General features: G+C 40.9%; 1 protein-coding gene and 1 long non-coding RNA gene across 2 annotated transcripts in view; one reads left to right on the top strand and one right to left on the bottom strand.

Annotated features, from left to right (window-relative positions):
• Positions 1–5520, bottom strand: part of LOC127143337 (uncharacterized) — a 40758-nt gene extending 35238 nt beyond the window's left edge. Inside the window, exon 1 of the long non-coding RNA XR_007814663.1 lies at positions 5421–5520. This is a non-coding gene — a long non-coding RNA (uncharacterized LOC127143337). The remainder of the gene's footprint in view (positions 1–5420) is intronic.
• A 5219-nt stretch (positions 5521–10739) lies between these two features.
• Positions 10740–22429, top strand: LOC108883186 (soluble guanylate cyclase 88E). Its single transcript, XM_018676101.2, has 18 exons — positions 10740–10950; positions 11221–11277; positions 11513–11690; positions 12027–12159; positions 12522–12696; positions 13848–13939; positions 14454–14711; positions 14826–14970; positions 15324–15449; positions 15660–15780; positions 16954–17083; positions 17461–17607; positions 18034–18180; positions 18577–18733; positions 19582–19691; positions 20170–20259; positions 20581–20699; positions 21213–22429. Exons 3-18 carry the CDS (start codon positions 11563–11565, stop codon positions 21580–21582), a joined length of 2448 nt encoding a protein of 815 aa, XP_018531617.1. The 5' UTR covers positions 10740–10950; positions 11221–11277; positions 11513–11562; the 3' UTR covers positions 21583–22429.

Here is a 22429-nt window from a genome sequence, read left to right as displayed (position 1 = left end):
CCCTCACTGCAGGGGCCTCTCTGTTTGTGCTATGAATGCGGACGGCTAAAGGTTTATGGTAATCTCATCTCAGGCCCCACTGTGTAACGCAGGATTGGGTGGTCACAGGCAAGCAAAGCATAGAGGAGACTTGTAGCTGCAGTAAATGAGAGGTTTTGTTAACAAGATGGAAACCTTACTCCTGCAGCAGAGCCCTCTCTTCAATGAACTGATGAAGCTGTACACATTGAGCTCCCAGTGGTAGCTCATCTTGGTCTTGCAGGCCTTACTGAGTGTAATAGTTGTAGCTACACTATTGTTTTGCTGGTCTTCAATTGTAGACCTTTAAAAGAAAGTTGTAATGTTGTTATTACCCAGTTTCAAAGACACAAAAGGCAGGATAAGTAGTTTTTGCCCTGTGTGTGAGCTCTGAATACAAAATTTTCAAACTGTCAAATTGATCTACGACGCTTCACGATTATATATATATGCACATGTATCACTATGAAAGGGGCACTATTTATCATTTATTATTCTAATTGTGGTATTTCTACTCTTACTAATAGTGAAGATCTGAAAACTTCTTCCATCACTGTGATCGAGACACAATCACAGCTAGTGACAGAGAGCGACAGAGACCAGAGAAACAAAGAAAATAGATACACAGATTCAATAATAACACTTACAGCTATGTACTTGAAGTGAAGATATGGAGAAGGAGCCAGTGGGACACATGAGTCACACTCTCTCTCATGCTTTACACACAGAGAAAACAGTGCTGAGTGCTCTCATCCCTACTGTGTCTGCACTATTTGTGTCCCATTGTAACAAAACTCATTACGATGGAAGCTCACTGCAAGGAAATATCTACCCACCTGTAATGCTTCATACCTGCACACTGCCTAACGTAGCATGTTATTAAAGTAAAACTCAGAACATACTGGGACATGAACTTGTTCTCTGGCTTAGCACAAGTTACAGGAGAAGATCAATATCAATTTAATCTCAGTGTGCACAGTTTGCAGTAGCTCTGTGGCATGTTCAGTCTAGTTTAGCACAAATAACTGGAAGCTAGGGGAAACTGCTAGCTTAGCTCTGCTAAGATGCCTTCCAACAACCTCTACGCTGTCATATTAACACAATGTCCAAAACCTTGTGTGTAGTGTAGAAAGAGGAAACTGGACTGAATCAGACAGCTCTTTTTTTCTGTCTTTTGGCAAAGGCTAACTGTAATCTGCTTTCAGAGTTTGTTCCAAGCTATGTTAATGGCTTAATGACACAGTATTCCTCTGTTAGATGCAGAGACATAATATTCTTCTCAATTAACTCCCAGTACAACGGACAACGTTTGTAACTAAAATGTTGTCATCTCATGTGCTGTGTGATTTAGTCAGAATGATGGGGCTTAGTTTACATGTACAGCCTGCATTAGCATTTTTATGGAATGCTAGATACAGTAGTATCTACAGTGGATGCGGAAAAAATATTCTAATTTTCTTGAGATAAACAGCTTACAGGTTTAAAATGAGAAATCAAAACAGAATAATGGCTCATAAAAATTGTCCATTAAGCATACAGTATTTATCATTCACCATCATGTCTTATACACAGCCTGTACCCAGAAAAGCATGTCGCCTCTTTGGCAGGCATCTCATTAATGAGTTTAACGTATGAGACCAACAATCTGGTATCCATTTACCCCCTATGTGGAGATTCCTGCTAAGGCCCAATCACTTGGCAGAGACCTGGCTTCGCAGCATCCAAAAGCAGCCACACAGCGATACATCGAGCACACTGGCAAAACACACAGCAGCATCTTATCTACACTGGCATGCTAACAAATCCACACATTACAAGGGCAAAATGTCCAACATGCTTGACAACTTGAAGTCAATCACTATCTTTAAAATGACATTAAATATACAAAAAATATAGATAATCCAAAAATAGCAGGCTTATTCATAGACAGACGGCATGGATTGTTATGAGGCAATTGAATTGATGATCAATTGCAGGTCACCATCGTTCAGACTGTGAAATTTGTACAAACTGCTTCAAAGGGCCTATCCTCCCCATTTTTACATAGAATTTTGATGTCTATTGCCGATGTCAATAACTGGAATTAGCTATTATCCCACAAAAATCCCTATAGTTGTAGTTTTAATCTCAGTTTCTGTGCCATACCCAAAAGAATGTGTACACAGAGATTTAGCTTTTCTGCAAAATGACCAGAGAATAAATGAAAATCAGAGCAAACTTAATCACACCATGCACATAAAGTGAACTATGTCCTGGTGGCAATGGTTAAGAAACAAATGAAACAAGATGATTCCCCCTCTCTTATTTTCTCTATCTTCAGATGCTTTGCCCTAAAACATCTAACTTCTTAAATAAGAGTGACATTGCTGCAAAGATGTGTTGCCAACTGTCAGTTGCCAGCAGATGCTGATACACACTGTCATGAATGATAAAAAGACCTCACACTGCTGAGGGACAGTATGAGTCAAGTTCAAATTTTTGTATCATCTGCTCTCCAGAAGTGTCTTCTGGGAGACAGAGGATTATGGATCCAGTCCCAGCTCACGCTGCTCACGCTGCTCACGCTCACCAGCAGCCACTGTGCTGGGGAGTGGGTCTGTAGAGGACTCAGACAGATTCAGACCATTTCAAGAGCTTTCAGACAAAAGCACTGTCCTGGTTTATCCAGCAGGGGGTGTTTAACCAGCTCATCACGCTTAAGAGTGCAACTGGGACTCATTGTCTGCCAGATGACCTGCCAGGCTGTCAGGATTAAAGGACTATTCCCACTGCAGCCTCTCTTACCTCTGTGATATTCAGTGTATTGTTCTGTGATCAAGTGCTGTGATTTACGTCCTCGTGGACTCCTTTCTTTCAGCTTCTACTCCAACATTTGTTTCTTAATATTTCCTAGAACTGCTATTGTCCTCTTGCAGACAAAGTGCCTGGACTTATTTGCAGTTGCTGTGGGTAGAGGAGGATATAATGATACCAATAACTGCAGTAAAAATACACATTTCCGGGAAAAATAAGGGTTGTCTATTGCTTTAAACACAAACTGCCTTATGGCTGCATTATAATCTCATCTAATAAGACAGCTTTGAGTGTAAAATTGTTTTTTTTCCTTTTCTCAAATATATTTCTCTCCATATTATTGTTGAGCATTGACAGGTAACTGTGAAAGAAGATCTTGCACTTTTATTATGAAGGACTAACATCAAAATCTGACATTTATTGTTGATGTTTTTTTCACAGACAAATGATCACTGGAAAATGTTTTCCCTCAAACTCCCTTGTATCTGCACAGGAAATATCTGGATATGTCACATCATCCATGTTTGGTCTCTCTACAGCAAAAACCAACAACATCAGCCCAGACAGATATAATACTTTGTTTTGGTTTTGTTGTTTGAAAAAATAACTTTTATTTAGTTTTGATGGATTCAGAAAAGTTCCAGTCATGTTATTTACTATCAACAATACAAACCTATTGAACCATATAAGTACACGCTAAATATAGATTTAGATATATTCTAATACTTTGCTGATGGTAATCTCTGAAATAATAACACAGCAGCTGAAGACCGACTGGAGCCCATTATTACCCATGAAGCATTGCATTACCATCATCGACCCACTAGTAAGAATTCTTAGGTTTCAGGCTGTGCCAGATGACAGTTTATGACGAATGTGGTTAAAACTGAGAGTGAAGTTCATCCATTATTTCAGTGTAAACAATACTTCAGCCACGATCGCCAAGACCCTGCCGCATTGTTCTGTGAATGATTTACAACAAACAGTGCTTACTGAACTGCTCACCATTGGAGACTTGTGTTTTTGAAACATTATACTACACAGACACACACACTAAAACACACATATGAGCGGGCCTACCACAGCCTGGCTGCGACCCTGTTTTAAATTACCACTTTCTGATGCAATTACCTTCCTTGCTGCGAGGGGTGATGTTGGCTTTTTGTTTCACCACCATTTGTTTTCTTCTCTGTGGAGCATCCTGACAAAGACTCCATGACCTTGCCTCCCATTTAGACATCGCTACCCGACCGCGCAAAAACCAAAGGAGCTACTCTGAGGGGAGAAAAAAAAATCACAATTGGAGAACAATTCCCAGCGGAAACTTGGGCAATAAGAACGGGAAATGGGATGTTCACTGATGTGCTGAAGGGTGCATGTGTATCCAAGTGGGTTGAGTGTGTGTGTACATGGGCAATTTCTGTGCCTCTGTCTAACTGAGTGCAAGTCAGTAACAAACTGTAGAAAAGGACGGGGTGGAAACACTAACTGCTCAACATCTTTTTGACATCTTTTCTGTGTTGCATGGTCACTGTAAAGCCACTTGTTGGGAGAAGAAGCTGCTGAAGAACTGCTTCCTTCAGCATTTGTTCAAGTAACTAAAATAAAACTTAAAACTTTGCTTCACTTCATTCTCTGTCAGGACTAACTCTTTGCCTGCCACTTCACAGGAGCCAAAGCATTTCCACAACTGGAACGAGGTCTGTTGCCACTTTTGGAGCCTAGAAAATTGGAATTTACAAATCAAGGTTGTGAACTGATTTATATGAATCGCCTCATATGCGCAGTGCCAAATGGTTGTCATTTATGAAATTACATGCAATGTTACATCCTGATTTTAGCTTAAATCAAAACACAGGATCACTAACAATGGGCTCAATTATCTGCTTTTTGGTTTCATTCAGTCCAGTGTGGGCTGTTTGGCCCATAAAAATCAGCGTGGGCAGATGGCAGATCAGTAAATTACATATAAAAAGCCAGTTAATGCCAACACCCACAGACAGAAAACAGATAAAGGGAGCAAAAGAATAAAGTACTGATAGTCATTATCACAATTCATTTCACTTATGCATGCACTCTCTGTGTCCTCACTTCACCCACTGCCGAATGCAACGTCTACTGCCTGCTAATAACACGATCAAGGTGCGACATCACCACAGAGCTACAGCATCTGTTAGCAGCCCCAAGTTACTCCAGTAATAAACACATTCAACTAATGCGTTGGTTGCAAAGAAAATGCTGTCTTGGCAACTTCAGTTTTGTTGATGCAGTGCCTAAAATCATGAGTCATCAGGTAGCAATCAGTACCTTGTTTCAAAACTCCTCTGAAAACCCAGTTCAAGACGCAGTTACTGGACTATGTAAATGAAAAGTATGTTTACAATGTCCACCAAACAAAATGACAAAATATATGACAAACCCCCATTAGGTGAGGGGGTTGAATTATAGAATACACATTTCTTGGCACTACAGTTATACTAGGTCTGTGTGGTTAAATTGAGCCTATGTGTTAAACTGTAGAACATATATCTTTGTGGTAATTCGGCTGTTTGAATGTCATCAGGTCAGAGACATCATGCAAATCCCATTCTGGGTAAAGTGGACAGTACCTGCTCCTCCTCTCTCAGCTCTATCGTCCTCTCCATTTCTTCTTCCCTCTGTCACCTCACATTGTCCTTACTCTTTTCCTTTCCCAAAGCCGACGCACCCCTTCAGCTTCGTTTGTGTCTGTGAGGCAAGAAAACAAAGGGTCAGTTAAATGTTACCAGGATAAACTTGCAGTGAGTTTGATGATGCAATCAGTCAGACATCAGATGGATTAATGTTGGCTAGGCCAGTTAATTCGGTCAACTAGCTAGCACCATGGCGGCAGCTGTTAGGGCGAACATACTGGAGCTGTTTAATGTCGTAGGATAAAACATGAAAATGTCTTGAGATTTGTGTAAATCGCAGACTTTATTTCAGGGATTTAATCAAAACCCCACAACTTTGGGACCTTACTTCAGGGTTTAGGACTAATTCATGAAATACTCTGCAGCACCACAGAAGAGTTATTGTAGACAATTTCACAACTTTCATACACCTTGGAAAACATACCCAGGTCCATGAACACTGGGGATGGCAGGTCAACAAAAGGATGCATTTTGGTCATTTTGTTAACAAGGGGGATGACATCCCTGCTCAAATGTATGACTGTTTCAAAAACGACCAACATTAGTGTTTTCTGTTCTGCTGTGGCTATGGTTTAGGTTTGGTAAGGTTTAGGCACAAAAACTACTTGAGGTTAAGCTTAAGGTTAACAAATGATTATGGTGGGAGCTAAAGGAAAATAACAATGACTGTTGATAGAAAATGACAACAAGCATCAGTCTGTGTGTCCAACTAAACCTGAACATAGGTTGTTTCAGGCATCTGAAAAATGCTAATGTGTTGGTGTGAAGACAGTCCCATATTTACATATAGAATATAAAGACACTGACTCGTACATTAATAGCCTCATCAGGTCAAAATGAAGGCCTTTACAGAGCAGTCCTTTGGCAATACCTTACATTCCTGCTTTGTTGTTTGGCAGGGTATTTTTCTCATTTCCAGCCGCTACAATGGAATTTCTAAAACATCAATGGCAAAAGTCAGGCTTTTGTGTCAGTCACTGAGAATCAAAGAGCCAAGGGCTTATTTCTAATCTTACAATTCTGCACCGACATTCAATAATCAAACAGGGAGAAATCCATCATAGAAGGCACGCAGAGACTAATTTCTCCAACAGTAGCCCCAAGAGACTGATGCAATACAGCCACGTTTTCTGTTGGGAGTAAAAAAGAAAGACTCACACCTAGTCTTATAACCACTAACACTTTATACCATTATGCACAACGGAAATACAGCTTAACTCAAGAAATTTGTGGATTTACTCCAGAAGTAAATTATCATTTTCGGATTATAGGTTTTTAACTGCTGGCTACTACTGGTATATAAATAATATTACCTTGACTTTAGAATTATCACATTACAATAATGGGGTTGAAAAAGTTAATTCACCCAAATCACTCTCAAAAAACCACACTCTTCCATTTACCCTGGCATTGTTGCAGACATTCAGATGGTTTGGGTTGTATTTAATAAGGCTTTGAAACATTTTCAGCTTTGATAAATGGCATAAAAGTGTGGATTGTAGAGAGTAACTTATTGGTTTTTGTTGCTGCAGAGTTTTTCAAATCTCTTTTAATTGATGCTTTGAGCCCCAAAAAAGAAATTTAGGTCACCATCAGTGATTTGAGGTGGCGGTTGATGTCTGAGGTGCAGATATCTTAAAACCTGACCAAAGAAAACCCAAAGCATCTGCCTATCTGGATACAGTTAAAGGTAATTTTGATTGCTGAACTGACCCTTTAAGTTCTGTATTTCAGCTCAGTCTGGATCGGAATCTGATTCCCCTCCGATTGATTGATTGTTGAATCTGTCTGGTGCCAGATGTAAAATTACAGATCATAGAGCTGATGTATTACTGGGAAATGACAGACAAGAAGATTGTTTGTGTGTCTTTAGTCCGTGTATTGTGCGCAGCCAGGGATGGATGTGTGCGGTTTTGCATTTGTGTGTGTGTGTACATATTTGTACATATAAGCACGTGTATGCATTGGTGTGTATGTTTGGATACTGTATGTGACCTTTTGGAGCGTGCATGAGTCACTTGTGTGTTTTGTGTGTGTGAGAGAGTGCGCACACGGGGTGGAATCAGTACACAAAACCACGTTAGAGCTGTCACAAGCAGAGCTGAAATTAGATTAGCGTCACCCGAGATAAGGCGAAGGGGCAAAAGAGGGAAGAGGAGAAAATTGGAAGAAAGGAAACGGCTATTTCACCACCACTACCTCCTTCTCCACCTCCACAATAATTTCATTTCAAATTCCAGGCACCAAATGCATAACCGCACTGCTATGCCGTTATGGAGCCAGCTGAAGTTAATGGAATATTTATGCAGACTGTAGAACCCTGAATTTCCTTTCTTTTCCGAACAGCGTGCAACCCCCACCATCTACCCTTCTCCTATCTCTCGTTCTAGAATTGCCTTTGTTAGGATTTGACACTATTTTTACACCTCCAAGAGCGCTGTATTTCCATCAGCTACAGTTGAAAGGGCCTGTAAAGAGACAGAGTGAATGTGAGCAGCTTTTGGTCAGGTGCTATTAGCTTCACCGCACTATGCCATAGAAATCATTGCAAAGAAAGTAACAACAGATGACCCCCACATCACATACTTTTTTAAACAGCGGTGGAAGATTCAATTAAGCTAATGCAGAGAGAGACAGAGAGGGAGGACACGGTTGTACGGGCACGTGACGAACCATAACAACAATGTGGGCTGATATCGCCAAAATACTGCATTAAATAATGACGGAAGGCTGGAGAGAGTCGGCATTACAGGAGATTGAGAGCAGGTCTGCGTAGAGAGAGTGAAAAAAGAAAAGTAGCAGGTGGGGTAAAGGATACTGGGGGGAAGATAGAGATGCTGACAGGTGAAACTGAAAAGAAATAGAGAGGGAGGGAGCGGGGAGGGGGAGAACTCACAGAGGAGCTATAAATACAGCGAGAGAGAGGCCCTTGGTTGCTGCATAAAGCCACAAAAAGACGTCCCGACATCGTTAGCATTCAGCTAGTGTAGCGTCATAGCCTGGCTCCTACTGTGTCTACAGTAAAACCAATAAGAGCGAGGTATCAAGGGATTGTGCTGGAGAAATATGGCACATTCTTTTGCATTAACGGGGGGAGGCTGGCCGCTGAGAGGGGGATTGAGAGATAGGATGGCTGGGATACAGATAGACTCCCATTAAGTATTCAACCACGGGGTCACAGCAGTTACAGCTCCTCCACCATTTCCATTTTGCCACATCCCGGGATTCATCCCTGTGGCTTTTGTGCAGTTTCAGTCCTGCTACACCGAAGGGATTTACAATCTTATCTGGAGGGACTGCTGGTTGTAAACAATGAGAAGCAGTTTATGGTGTGAATTTGTCACCCAATAACTTTGTGGTCTGACTCAGTCGAAATGCTCCAATAACCTGTTTGTGCTTCGTGCTGATGCTTTAATCAATGCCCCATGTTTGAATTGAGAACTCTTTTCCTGCTTTAACAATATGAAATTGATATCAGCCGCCTGGTTTTTGCTGGAGCTGAACAAGCCCGACTATGCATGGTTTCCTCCAGTGACCCTGATACTCCCCAGAGATTGGATCATCCCTCTGTTAGGCTGGCAGAGCCTGATAACTCCTATAACAGATAACAAGCGGGGACAGAAAGGAAACATATGAGTAGAGTGAAAAAGATACCACCTGTATGTGTGGTGGAGGGACAGGAAAACAGGGCTGTGTGTTCGTTTGTGCAAACGTGTGTCTGTGTGTGTTTATGTTGTTCACATCAAACAATGGGAGGGAGGTGTTCCTTGGCTCCCTGTTAGCGTTTGAAAAATGACATGAACGGACACCTTTTGAAACAGCAGCACCTCTCTCTTTGTGGGAAGGAAGGAAGGAAGGCAGGGTGTAATATTGGCAGGGCGAAAGAAGATGAGTCATGCCGTCTTTAATGAAAGCGCCCGCGGCATCTGTGTGGAGTTGTGGTTGGCACCATCAGCACATTGTTATCTCCCTCTGTTCCCCGGCTAAGAGGCAGCAGTGGACCTCCCGAGCCACGTGTGGCACAGTCGCACTAGAGGCCATTAAAGACAGACAGCAGCACCTGGCAAATGGGGGAATGCTGGGGAGACAGAGGAAATGGAGGGAAAAAGGAAGCAAAAAGCGACACAAGAAATGGAACAGAGAGCTGCTCATTATCACTCTGAGCGGGTATTACAGGCTAGCTGTCAGCACACCTTTGGTTCCCAGGTGGAATGTAGGTGTGAAAAGGAAAGTGGAGGCTGGATAAAGTAATTCTGCCTGAAAGTGTTTTCTTAATTGAACCATAACATGATATGTGTGAGGCTCCTAACCTTCCAGGTCAGAATTTAAATATGGAAAAGAAAAAAGAAAAATCATTTTTCAGTGCTGGAGACCAACTGTGATCTTTTTATGGAAGAAATGAATCAGATCTGTATGTTTTGCAACAGGACAGATATTAAAGGCCACACATGTCATAAAATGACAGAATGCCTGATCTTCCTTGTCTGGCCTTACCAAAAGGCCAGAGTCACACATTTCTATTAATTTTCAAGCTAATTTCCCCTAGTGGAAGCATTGGATAGACCTCTAATAAATCAAGGGTGTTATAGCAGTGCCCCCTAGTGGATAAGGTGAAGAAAAGTGGTGATGATCTACTTTGAAATTGCAGGTGATTTGTATGTATTTCTCTCTTGAAGACTGAGTCAACCACACTTGTTGACAGTTGATTAAAAAGCTTCTCTTATCATAAATATGCCAGGTTCTTTAATAAAAATAAATATTCTTTTCAAATGCTCAAGTAGTTTCTGTTAGTCCAAACAGACATCACGATATGAGTCAAAACACCAATGTTTGTCACATTTCAGCCTTCACTGAGTGGTGGTAGGTAATGGCAGCCTTAACAGGAGGCCTGAATGTTTTGAAAGGGTTTATTAAGCATCACTTCACAAAGCAACAAGCAATACAAAACCTTTCAAATGCCAATCTCAACACAATGCATGTCAGTTCAATGTGCACCTGACCATAATTATGCAAATTCTAAAGTAATTAGCCAAGAAACCTGGTAGCCCTAATGAGTTGTTGCAAAAGAGTGCAGGCTAATTTCATTTAATGAGCCCTCACACTGTGTTCTTGGTTTTACATAACACAGAAACTAAATGTTTTTTTTTTTTAAGGGATTCCCATATACAGTAACAGCCACCCACAGACTTCATCTCCTTACAAAAAACCTTACAAATTAGATCCAGAATGTCTGCCAGTACATGCAGCTGAGAGTCTGAAAAACATTTTCTGTAGCCTTTCTTTCCTACCTGCCACAAACATGCCTTGGTGCTGCTATTTTAGCCTGGGTCACCTGTTGACCTGACAGGCAAGTGTCAGGGGAGAGCGCACATGTCAGCTGCAGGTGGAAACTCTCAGCAGGGAGCGATGCTGTGGCGCTGGCTGGCACAGTTGGAGCCCAGGATAACACAGCACTGAGGGACTGCAGGTAAGGGGACTTCTGTTTTCACCTTTGCATCCTTTTTTTGTCATTTTGGTTTTATTTGTGTTTTACTTTAGCTAACTGATGGGATGGGAAGATTTCACGCTGCTTGATTACCTTCTGATGTTTTTTTCTATAGCTTGTATCTGCCATACTGGTAAAATTTTACAGCAAGTGAAGAACAATGCTGCAGCAGACATGCACAATCACAGTTACCATTGCTGTTATTCCCTGAAAAGAATACTTCCTTTACTAAGAATCTTGATCTTTTCTTAGATGTAGCTGGTGTCTGAGGGGGTTACCTGAGGTTTCATGAGGTTGTGTGTGACACAGGTAAAACTATGTCTTTATTTCCCTCACTGCATACAGCTGGACTGAACAATATGCCTTTACATTTGTAACTAGCCCAGAAAATCATAAAACAATCATCATCATTCTTTTAATCTCATTTAATTGCATAATCTCAAGACAGTGCCAAAGGTCCGCCTTCTGAAGGAAAATGGATTTTCAGAGATCCTCTCATCAGTGATATTTTAAACTGTTGACTTTCTCCCTGGTCTCACCTCAGTTAAGCAGTTAACTTGGGCAGAAGTCTGGAGGTTTCCCAACCCTCTGAAGATGTACGGCCTGTATTTGGAAGCAGTGAACGATTACATTAATGAATCCTATGGAGAGGATGTGTGGAGACTGATCGAGAACCGAGCAGAGATACCCCACCTCAAGTTTGTCAGACATCAGATGTACAAGTAGGTTGTTTTTGTCAGTCAAGCTTCCCCATTATACTGTGCACAATTTCAGGATAAACCTGTAAACTGTCTTGGTGTTCAATGCTTGAGACTCACCAGACACATATGAAGAACTGTACTGCCAGTTGCATTCAAGAAATATTTATGCTTTGGTCATTAACACACATAACTACACATTTGTGAAGCTGGAAATGTACAGTTCATGTTGTCACATCTCTGCTGAAGTTATTTGAAATCTCATTGGGCAAAACAGCCACTAAGCAAAAATAACAGAAAAATTTAAATGAATGAATAACTTTTTTCTTCTTCTTCTTTTTTTTTTTTTTTTTTTTACAGTGACAACCTGATCCTTCGATTGGCAAAGGCAGCAGGCGAAGTTCTGGGAAAGACCCACGATGAGCTGATGTACGCCTTCGGGGTCTATATGGTGAAGAGGATTGGAAACTATGGATATGAGCGGATCCTGAAGGTGATATAGTGATCATCCTTTTGACTGTCTTGAGCTATCACTCCTCAGTCCTTAGAACAATTTAACATGTTTGATAATATATTAGTGAGTCAATGTTGAGTTTTTACATGTCTCCCAGGGAAATGTTTCTGAATAAAGTGAATGAGAAAGGTTTCTGTGGATAAAATGCACAAATGAAATTTTCTGAAGGGAAAAAAATGTTTCATATATTCACTCAAAATGAAACATGAACAGAAAATCTGAGAAAAATATGCAAATACTCAGACAACATAAAAATGACTTTAAAATGAAATATTATTCATATCATAAAAACAACAGTTGTTGTTTACGGTTTAAATATCCCTGTCTTCCATCTTTTTCAGGTGTTGGGACGAAATGTGCGCGACTTCATCAACGAGCTGGACAACCTGCACGAGTACTTTCGCTTTTCCTTCCCCAAGGTGCAGCCACCAAGTTTCTGTGTGGAGGAGGAGTGTGAGACGAGCCTCACGCTGCACTACCGCAGCACCCGCAAGGGATTCACCCAGTTTGTCAAAGGTAACAAAGCACAGTGGGGGAAACACTGTGTGTTACACAGTCTACCACAGTGACAGGAAACTGGGTTTGAGCCCCAACCTCAGACCAGAGTTTACATCTTCCCCACTGTATTTGTGTGGGTCTCTCATTGCATGCTGGGATAGGCTACAGCCTCATTTGAACCTGAATATGAATAAGCATGTAAAAATAATGTCTGAGCAATTAAAGTGTGGTTTGGCTTGTTTTACCTCATTTACTTCAAATTAGATGTACTTAACATTATGGACATGTGGACACTTTCCAATACATGCCACAGTCTTTCAGATGTTTTAGGTTTTTCTTTCATTCTAGGGAGCCACAGGTCTTTATTCATTACAGCAGGAAAATCAGAGTTTAGATTGAATGAAAAAGCTTGATACAGACAAGGTACTGTGAACAACATGTCCTTTTTAACAATGTTTTGTTATTATTGAGTTTTAATGCACTATGCACTCTCAGCTGCGTTATCCCAAGATGAAACAGTGACAATATAAATGTAAAATTATGTTCACTGTGGTGGAAATTTAACAGTTACCTAGGCTGTGAAATTTAATGTACATACTGTGGTGAAATCTACTGAGACCTACAGCTAAAAAACACATTCAGGAAGCTAGGTTGTGCTTACAAAGCAGTCTGTAAAAAAGTGAATTAATGAAGAAAGACAAGGATAATGACTTTAATGTACTGTATGTTTCAAGCTAATTGTTCTATTTTAATGGTCATAATTTCACATATTAAATAACACGTGAACATCAGATTGACCTGTTAGTTTGTTTGATATTTTGAACCGAGCGTTTCCTGCCCGTTCTCCTTTTCATTTTACTGCCTCCTTCAAAAAATGTTAATGTCTTTAAGTGAAGAACAGCTATACAGCATGTGCAGCACATGTACAGTATCCTTTGCTGAGAAGTAAAACAAATGACTTGGTTCACGAGGACATGGCAGTCGTCAGGCCATCAGACAAGGGTAATCTATCCAAGCAAAGTCACTGATGCAAAATAAAACAGTGATTGTTCTTAGCACTGCAGTTTACTCTGAAATTAACCTTACACAAACCCACGTTGACTGAAGTGCTTATAAGCAAAGTTGACCTGTACACATCCATGACCAGTGTGTGTTATTGACTCCTGCAGGGCAGCTGTCTCAAGTGGGACGACAATTCTACAACACAGATATCGAAGTGGAAATCCTGTCTAAAGAGGAAACTGAGAAAATGACGTATGTGGTATGTACTCGGGCTCAGGTCAAGAATCAGACGAGCTGTTGAGAGTCTGACCTTGACCCTGTGTCAGTTCTATCAGTATGGAAATGATTCCATCGCCTTCAATTAGATGACTGAAGACGTTCTTGTTTACGCTCAAACAACAAGTGTTTACTGGATGGGGATAAGTGTTCTCAGCTCAGAATTTACAGCAGAACAAATTATGAAATGTGCAACCTTGAGATAGTAGCATCAGCTAACATCAGTGTCAGCCCTGTTGTTTTGTCTTGTGGATTCCTTGAACTGATGAACTACTAAATGCTTTACTGTGAGGAAACAAAACTCTCGCACTGATATGCTTTCCAAAAGAGACATCCACATTTTCAGTTTTTTTTTGGTGACACCATAATACTTTATACAGAGATTATAAATTGAAAATGGTTTTATTAATGTTAAAAAGCCATTCACTGATGCTTTATAAATAAGTCTGAAGATATTTGTCTCAATAACTTTGATGGAATCAAATCTACTTGTCCAGGTTTATAAGATGAACTTTGACAACGCAGCTTTCAAGCACCGCATGCCCCAGCAGAAGACGGCACCGAGCTACGAGAAGCTGCCGATGAAGCGAGGTATCTTTTTTGACATGTTCCCCTTCAGTGTCATCTTCCGCCGTGACATGACCATGTACCGCATTGGCGATGGCCTCAAGGAGGTCTTCTCCGACCTCCAGGGCAAGAAGGTCAATGAAGAGTTCACTCTGGTCAGACCCATGCTGGAGTTCAGCTGGGATAATGTGAGTTCAGAGGGAGTTTTCTGCCTCGCTGACTAACTCACTCCTACATCCATTCGTCTTTGTTTTGACATCAATGCCTAATACCACAAAAATCTTTCTGCTTCCTGTGCTCAGATCTACACCCATCTGAACAATGTGTTTGAGCTGTTGTCTAAAGCGGTGGTGGAGAGCAAGCAGAAGGTCAACATCCCCAAACTGAGCAAAGAGGAGCCAGAGGAGAAGGAGGAAAGTGAGAAAGCAAAGAGGGAAGAAGAAAGAGGTACCAGTCTTTTCATTTCGATCTTTTTGTCATTTCAAATGTATAATGTATAAGAAAGGATTCATTTCAAATGGATGGGGTCACAAAACGTCCATCAAGTAACTCCCTCATTTTGTCTAAAGTTACTGTATCCAGACAGAGCAAAATAAAACATTTATAATATATCCAGGAATGAATATCAAACGGATTGAGGAGCCGAACCTTTCCTACTCTGCCACTGCCTGACTCTTTGCTTGGAATTCACTGCACTATCTTCACACATTTATGCCCTTGTTAACTCTCGTGGTTAACTGACACCCTGGTTCATTTGGTCTTCTGTCCTCTCACTGTTTCCACTGCTCTCCCTCCATCAGAGCCAAAGGCAGTGGAGGAGATGAAGGGCACAGACCAAGAGTACAGCAGCGCTCTCACCCAGTACAACAGCTCTGCCAACTCAGGAGGCGAAGATATCGAACTGCTGGCATTCCAGACAGTCACTGGTCAGAACATTTTACACTTGAACTTTTGTTAACAGGATTTCTAAGTTTGATAGTTGGTCAGTTTGTCACTTATAATACATTTCTGGAGCAGTGCAAGGGTTCAACTGTTTTAAGACAAACTACAGTATATCCTTTGAAATTTTCTGACCTTCCTCACTTGCTCTTTATTTGCTACAATCCCAGTAACCTTTCCTTCATGGTTATTCTCAGGAAAGTGTAGTGAGACCATTTTCGAGGACATGCGGGAGCCTCCTAAGAAGCCTCTCCATCTGAAGGGCCAGATGAAGTATGTCCCCCAGTGGGACTCCCTCATCTTCCTGGGGACACCCATGTAAGACCACTGTCTATGGTTTGACTATGTTTTAACAGTGACCCAGGACTAGAGGGCTTCACATGTCCACTCCAACAGGGTATTGGAGTTGGGCTGGACCCAAGTTATATTCAGCTTATATTCAGGTTTTTGTTATTATTCAGCCATTGTAGGAAAAAGTGCTTTTAGAGGTGAAACAGTGAGTAGGAACTGTGAAATTCAGGGAAAAGACAGATATTGCTGCCCTTTTCAACTGCAGCTGCTTGTTAATAGGTGGCACATCGTGCTGCTGCCAGTGTCATTGTGTCCTTCCTCTATTGGCGTCATTTAAATCAACTGCATTTTGAATCAGGTTGAATTATACTCGAGTCTATTTTGAAACAGGTCTGACTGTCCTCGGGTCAATATGAGATTGGGTCTCGTTTTTAAACAAAATAAATGTATGCATGTCGGGTTCAGATAGGCTTTCCAGTTTTAAAATGTTAATTTTCATGCACACAACAATCCAATCTGGGGAAAAAATTACATTGAGAGCAATGTTAACAGTTACTGTTTTGCTCAAACAGTGAGCGAGGCCTTTTACCTCAACTAAGGAGACAGACTTTTATTCGAGACAGGCTATTATTAGAGATAGGCAAACTGCTCTGCTCTTATTTGCAGCCATAATCTGCAGTTGCAGTTTTCTGCTGTTAATAAAAAACAACACTTTGTCCCTTATGTTTTACACTCAAACATTTTGAATGCACCATTATTACTGTATATTGTTGTACTGGTAGAGTTAATTCCATGGAAACGCAGTGATGGGATATGCTGATTTGATGCAAGTCAATACAGTACAAGCAATTTTCTGCTTTACCTCAGACTACATTTAGGACAACCCTGTAATATTTTTGTATGAGCCATTTTAAGTATTAGTCTTTATTTGATAATTAACTGTAAAAATAAGGCAGCAGATCACTTTATTCCTAAAACAAACACATTTTGAAACGGCCCCCTGGCCTTTTACTGTGTGTGCTGACACCTCAGCTATTCAAAACTAAATATGCTAAATGTTACTAAATAGATTTAATCACTGAAATCAGGGATTACAGATTGGACTTTTGTATGCCAATTTGGTTAAATAAATGACATTCTCTTGCTTTTCTTTCATATTTATGCTAAATATATCCTAATTTCTTCCCCTTATTCTTGCAGTATAGAGACAGTGGAGGACATGATAAAGATGGGTGTATATGTGAATGATTTGAACCTGCACGACTCCAGCAGAGAACTGATTTTGGCCGGGACGCAGCAATCAGCTGAGCTGCAGCTGGCCCTCGATCAGGTGAAGGAAAATCCTGAATCCTTAGTCTCCAGAGACAGAGCATCATACTAACTAAGCAGACTTCAATTTTACAATGGACCAGGGGGGCAGTTTGAGGTGGTTCATTTTGTCTTAGAAAATGTATTCAAGAGTCATGTGATTCCAAGCAAAGGTTCCATTATATGAAGTGCAGTGTCAGTTCTCTCTATGACACTGTCGGACCAGGTGAGCCCAGGTGAAAGCTCTGCTCCCCGATTGATTTCACCCATTAAATCCACTTCAGTCATGCAGCAGGGATGTGGATTAAAAGGATTAGAGAAGGCAAATAGGGATTTTTTAGCTTTAAGAGAGGTGAGACTGTAACTGTAGACTCTTGTGTCCCGTTTCTAATCCTCCAGGAGCAACAAAAATATGCTCAGCTGCAGGAAATCATCAAGAAGCTGGACGAAGAGAAGAAGAGGGGAGATTCTTTGCTGTACGCCATGATCCCTAAAGCTGTGGCCGACCGCCTCAGGAAGGGGATCACTGCACTGGAGACGTGCCAGGTACAAGCCAGTGGTTTTTGTTAACAAGGATAGTGGCGCTCCATAACCACAAAAGATCAGAGCTGCTTTTCTATGCTTTGGAAGTTCTGCTGACACACACAAGTTCTTTTTGTACTGTCAACCTGCTCCACATAGATCACCTACAAACCTACAACATATAAAATTAGATAAAGATGAAAATCTCTAAAGCCAAAATTACAGTGGTACAATCTATTCCAACAATATTCACATGGAAACACTAAAATCTAACAATAACAAACATTTAATCGATGACTCGAAGAGCCTGTGACTGACTGATACAATGCTATCATCTCTTTCTGGTGTAGGTACCATTTAACAAAGACATCTAGAGTCACAGTGAGTGTGTGTTTGACTGTGCTCTGTGTGTAATTATTCTAACTTTGAGTGTGTTTGTTTGTATCCTAGGTCTTCCCAGATGTGACCATCCTGTTTAGCGATGTGGTCAAATTTAATGAGATCTGCATCCACATCACACCAATGCAGGTGGTGGACATGCTCAATGAGATCTACATTGTCTTTGACACACTCAGCGAGAAGCACAACGTCTACAAGGTAAGACGAAGACAACAACACACCCAGCTGCATCTCTCTCCTACTGAGAATTTTTCTTTCATGTCCAGTGATTAGAACATGGAAAATGTAAAAACCTACAAAAAATAAATACATATGCAAAAACAAAAAAAACTTTTATTTAAAGCCACCATGTGATGAATTGCAACACAATTCAATTCTTCAGATTATCTGACAAAACATTCTGATGAACATGTGACTGAGTGAGGAGCTGCAACACTCACACACATACACACACACCTGGGAAATATGTGGAGTCATACGGGTGTGAGCCGTTTGTGGTGACTCTTGTTGTGGAGTGATCAAAACAAGCAACAAGTCAAAACATGATGTTCACACTAATCACACGTATAAATGGCCACTCTCCTCTCTGTCCAGGTGGAGACGATCCGTGATGCCTACATGGTGGTGGCAGGCGTGCCCAACAAGACCACCTTTCACGCACATCACATCTGTGACATGGCTCTGGACATGCTGAGCTCCATCGACCACCTTAAAGACCCCTCCACCGGGGATAACATCCAGATCAGAGTCGGTGAGAAGGACAACTGTTTGGTGTTTTCATAAGGCACCCAGATTACTTGGATGTTTGGTACTTGACTGTTGTCTGTGTGGAGGTCATTTTCTAACTGCAATTACTTTCAGGTTGAGGTTTTTGTCCACTCAGTCACTCTGCCACTTTTAAGTAACAGCCCCAAAAATATCATCTTGACATTTTGAGGTATAATAGAATATTTTTCCTTCTACCCATCCAGAGGACCCAGGCAAAGTATACAGATCAAGACACTGATTCCCTACTATCACAAAGAGTTGCTGCTCTGAAGTTGACACTAGCTATTGAGGTCTTGAGACCATCAGGCAGCCAAAACTAAAAAGAATTTTCAATTAAAGGAGCAGTGAAGCTCCATCTATTCTGTAAACCATTTATTCTGATCAGGGTCTGTCTATCCCAGCATGCATTGGACTAGAAGACAGCATGGTGGACCGTTTGGTGGATCACCAGTCTCAATGCTAAACACTTGAGAAAACAATGCTTTCTTGCTGACTGTGTTTCTAGTAGCAGGAAAAAATGTCAGTGCGTCATCAGTGAGTCATTAATATCAATCAACAAACCCTCCATTCCCCTATAAATGTATTATGGTTATGTAACAGTAATCTTTTTAAACTGCTGCACTTTCTCAGTAACATATAATGTTCATCTTAAGGACTGAATCATGCTTAAACTGTATTTTCCACTAAATACAGGACTAAAGATATATTTTCTAAAGGGTGATGTTATGACCCATGATGTTGTCACTATTAGTTGTTTATGACAAGAAAGAAAGAAAAGCAATGAGTGTTAGATCTGGTCTGGTTCCACAAACAGTTTTTTTCCTCTCTCAGGTATTCACTCGGGTATGGTGGTGGCTGGCGTTGTTGGTCTGAAGATGCCTCGCTACTGTCTGTTTGGCGACACTGTGAACACAGCCTCGAGGATGGAGAGCAATGGAGTGGTGACTACACTAACATATTTAACAACCCACCAAATGTGCTAAATAACCCTCGGTGATAGTATAAATAACTGCAATAACATTCATGATTTCCCTCAGTCAAATTCATGTACATTACTATGGAAAACCATTTTCTGTTTAATGACACCACAGTGCATGTTGCTTTTAACTTAATGCAACGGGCTAATTACTTCATTTGCTTTCCATTACTTACAGTAACAGAAGTTAATGTCATGTGTGGAAATCTGTTCTATGATGAACAGAAAATAAATTGAATAGGGAGCAGTTTGTTAAGGCTTAATTCCCTCACTATACATTCCCATAAAGGAAGAAGACTCTGAATAAACTCTCGTTTCAGAGTCCAGTAAGCTAAATGTTCTCACTTCCCTCTGATGACCAAGAAGGTTTCAATACAAATGAAGCTTGTATTTCAATACTCTGCTTTAGCAGTAGCTCTCTATATGTGCGTCTGTCTGAGCAGGGCATGCAGATACACATCAGCCAGACAACCAAAGACCACCTGGAACATGAGCCCTACATCATCGAGGAGAGGGGCAAAATCTTTGTAAAGGTGAGAGGTTAATATCAGTCATGGACACATACCTTTCAGTGCTCTGTCATTTTTTCTGCAAATTATGGATTAACCACCATCCACTGACTGAGATGGACATAATTAATATTTTACATGTCACGTTAAGTCAGTCTTGTAGCTGTAATTTGTGAGGCAATTTATTCCAAGATGAGGTGTGTCACTCTCTCTTGAGTGTTACTGAAAATGCTCACAATCTTCAGCCAGATCTGAGATATTTCAGACCGGGTAGTCCAAGTGTTTATTACAGATTTTAGATGAAATGTTCTCTCCAATAATAATAACAAATATAATACCATACAGGGTAAAGGCTACATGAAGACCTACTGGCTGAAAGGAAAGAAAGATCTATCGTTCAAGACCCCGGCAGAGCTACGCTACAGCAGTGAACAGAAAGACTCTGAGGACAAGAGCTCTAATGGGTGAGTAGACAAAAGGAGAGCAGTCTGTACCAAAGCATCACTTTTCCTCTGTACACAGTGTGGACTCAGGATGCCCCCTGTTGATTGAGTCAGAGCTGTGCTCATTGCCCCCTGCAGCACCAGGCAGCAAGCAAGCAAAGCACAAAAAATTGTGAGACAAAAGCACTGAATAAAACACAAAATATAAAGTGTTTGAGACTTATTTTTTGTAAAAGAAGAAATAAACTATTTGATATCGGTTTGAAAAAATAAGAACACTGGTATTGAGAAAATTACACTCTTTTAGAAAATTATTAAATCAATAAATTATAAAGACTTTTTGGATTGTGAGAGAAGCATCAGTCAGGGGAAAATCCTTGCTCATATGCCAGAGACTACGGACTTTCATCCCTGGTGCCAAATGTAAAAATGTCTGATTTCAGACAGCGTGATCTCAGGTGTGTGTCTGTTTCTGAACATTTTTTATGTCTCATGTGAATCGCTCTGAATTCAACTAATGTGTAATTGCACTAGTTCCACAAGCACCAATGCCAAGCGCATGGCTTCCAACCTCCACATCACCAGCAGTGAGGAGCAAGCAGAAGGGAAGCCAAGCCCCAGTGACCTCCCCCTGGACACCCTGCCCCCACCAGAGGCAGCTAACGAGCCCCCCTCCATTTCAACTGAGCCTCAGGAGAAGGAGAAAGCCAAAAAGACTAAGAACAACAAGGGGGCCAAGTTGGATGTGCCTCAGGGAAACGCAATGCCAGAGTCTTCGCCGCCCACCGACGGGCTGGAGAACCCAGGTCCTTTCCTCAACAACAAGAGAAACAGCTTCAGGCAGCAGTACGCCAAGCTGCCCGCCAACCTGCCCATGCGCAGTGCCGCCTGCTCCATTCTGTGAGAGGAAGGTCATAGTGTACGAATACAAGACAACGCCAACATGTGAGGAGGGTGTCAAGTTTAATCAGGGGCAAGACAAAGCAGGTGTACTTTTTTCCCACTGCAGTTCACTTGTATTACAGTTCAGTTTGTGCAACATTTATGGCTGCAAATGCTTGATAATTGATTCAAATGGAGAAAACCTGCACGTTGTCCCTTTGTTTCATTGATTTCCTGCATCAAAGCATTTGTCTGACATAGAAAGTGAAAAAGTACCGGTTTTTAAGATGAGTTATATCCACCATGGTTTCACAACAGGCCTCCCTAATGTTAAAAAAGAAAAAGAGAAGTGCAACATCCTCCACACACAAACAGCACATTCACAGAGAAACCGAGAACTTCAAATTTGTACTACAGATAATGACAGCCATGACAATGAGTTTATTTCAGATTTTCTTTATGCTATTTGCTGTATTATTTTACAGCTCAATAAGCAATCCATGAAGCCACTGCTATTATTGCTACAGAAATTATGTTCAAATGTATAATGACAACAAATTACAGGATGCTTTGGAAAATTAAAGTAAGCCATTTTGTGACAGGGCTTACACGGTATCTGACTGAGGCAGAAGCCTCCACATGAACAGAGAGAAACAAATTCTATGGATGCTTCATTTAATTCACTGAGAGTAGACATCATCAGAGGTTGTATTTTATTTTGTTTAAACTAGGCGTATGGTAATTCAGTAGGCATTTGGCTAGACCTTCACAACACTGTCTTAAAGAGTTCTGGTTCTACTTGCTGTATGTGACTGCATTTGTTTCACTGTATGATAGTGTTTATTTATATAAAACTGTATGTACAGCCA

The sequence above is a fragment of the Lates calcarifer genome, linkage group LG15, assembly GCF_001640805.2.
Source record: "Lates calcarifer isolate ASB-BC8 linkage group LG15, TLL_Latcal_v3, whole genome shotgun sequence".
In the NCBI taxonomy this organism is placed as follows: domain Eukaryota; kingdom Metazoa; phylum Chordata; class Actinopteri; family Centropomidae; genus Lates; species Lates calcarifer.
Note: the sequence above shows the minus strand (reverse complement) of the source record. Positions and strands in the feature narration are given on the sequence as shown.

What these genes read in the sequence shown, in the direction of transcription:
- LOC108883186 (XM_018676101.2), top strand. Translation starts at nt 11,563, where the DNA reads ATGTACGGCCTGTATTTGGAAGCAGTGAACGATTACATTAATGAATCC. An exon ending in CTGAGAAAATGACGTATGTG is followed by an intron (nt 13,940 to 14,453) that starts GTATGTACTCGG and finishes CTACTTGTCCAG; the next exon opens with GTTTATAAGATGAACTTTGA. An exon ending in TAACATCCAGATCAGAGTCG is followed by an intron (nt 18,734 to 19,581) that starts GTGAGAAGGACA and finishes TTCCTCTCTCAG; the next exon opens with GTATTCACTCGGGTATGGTG.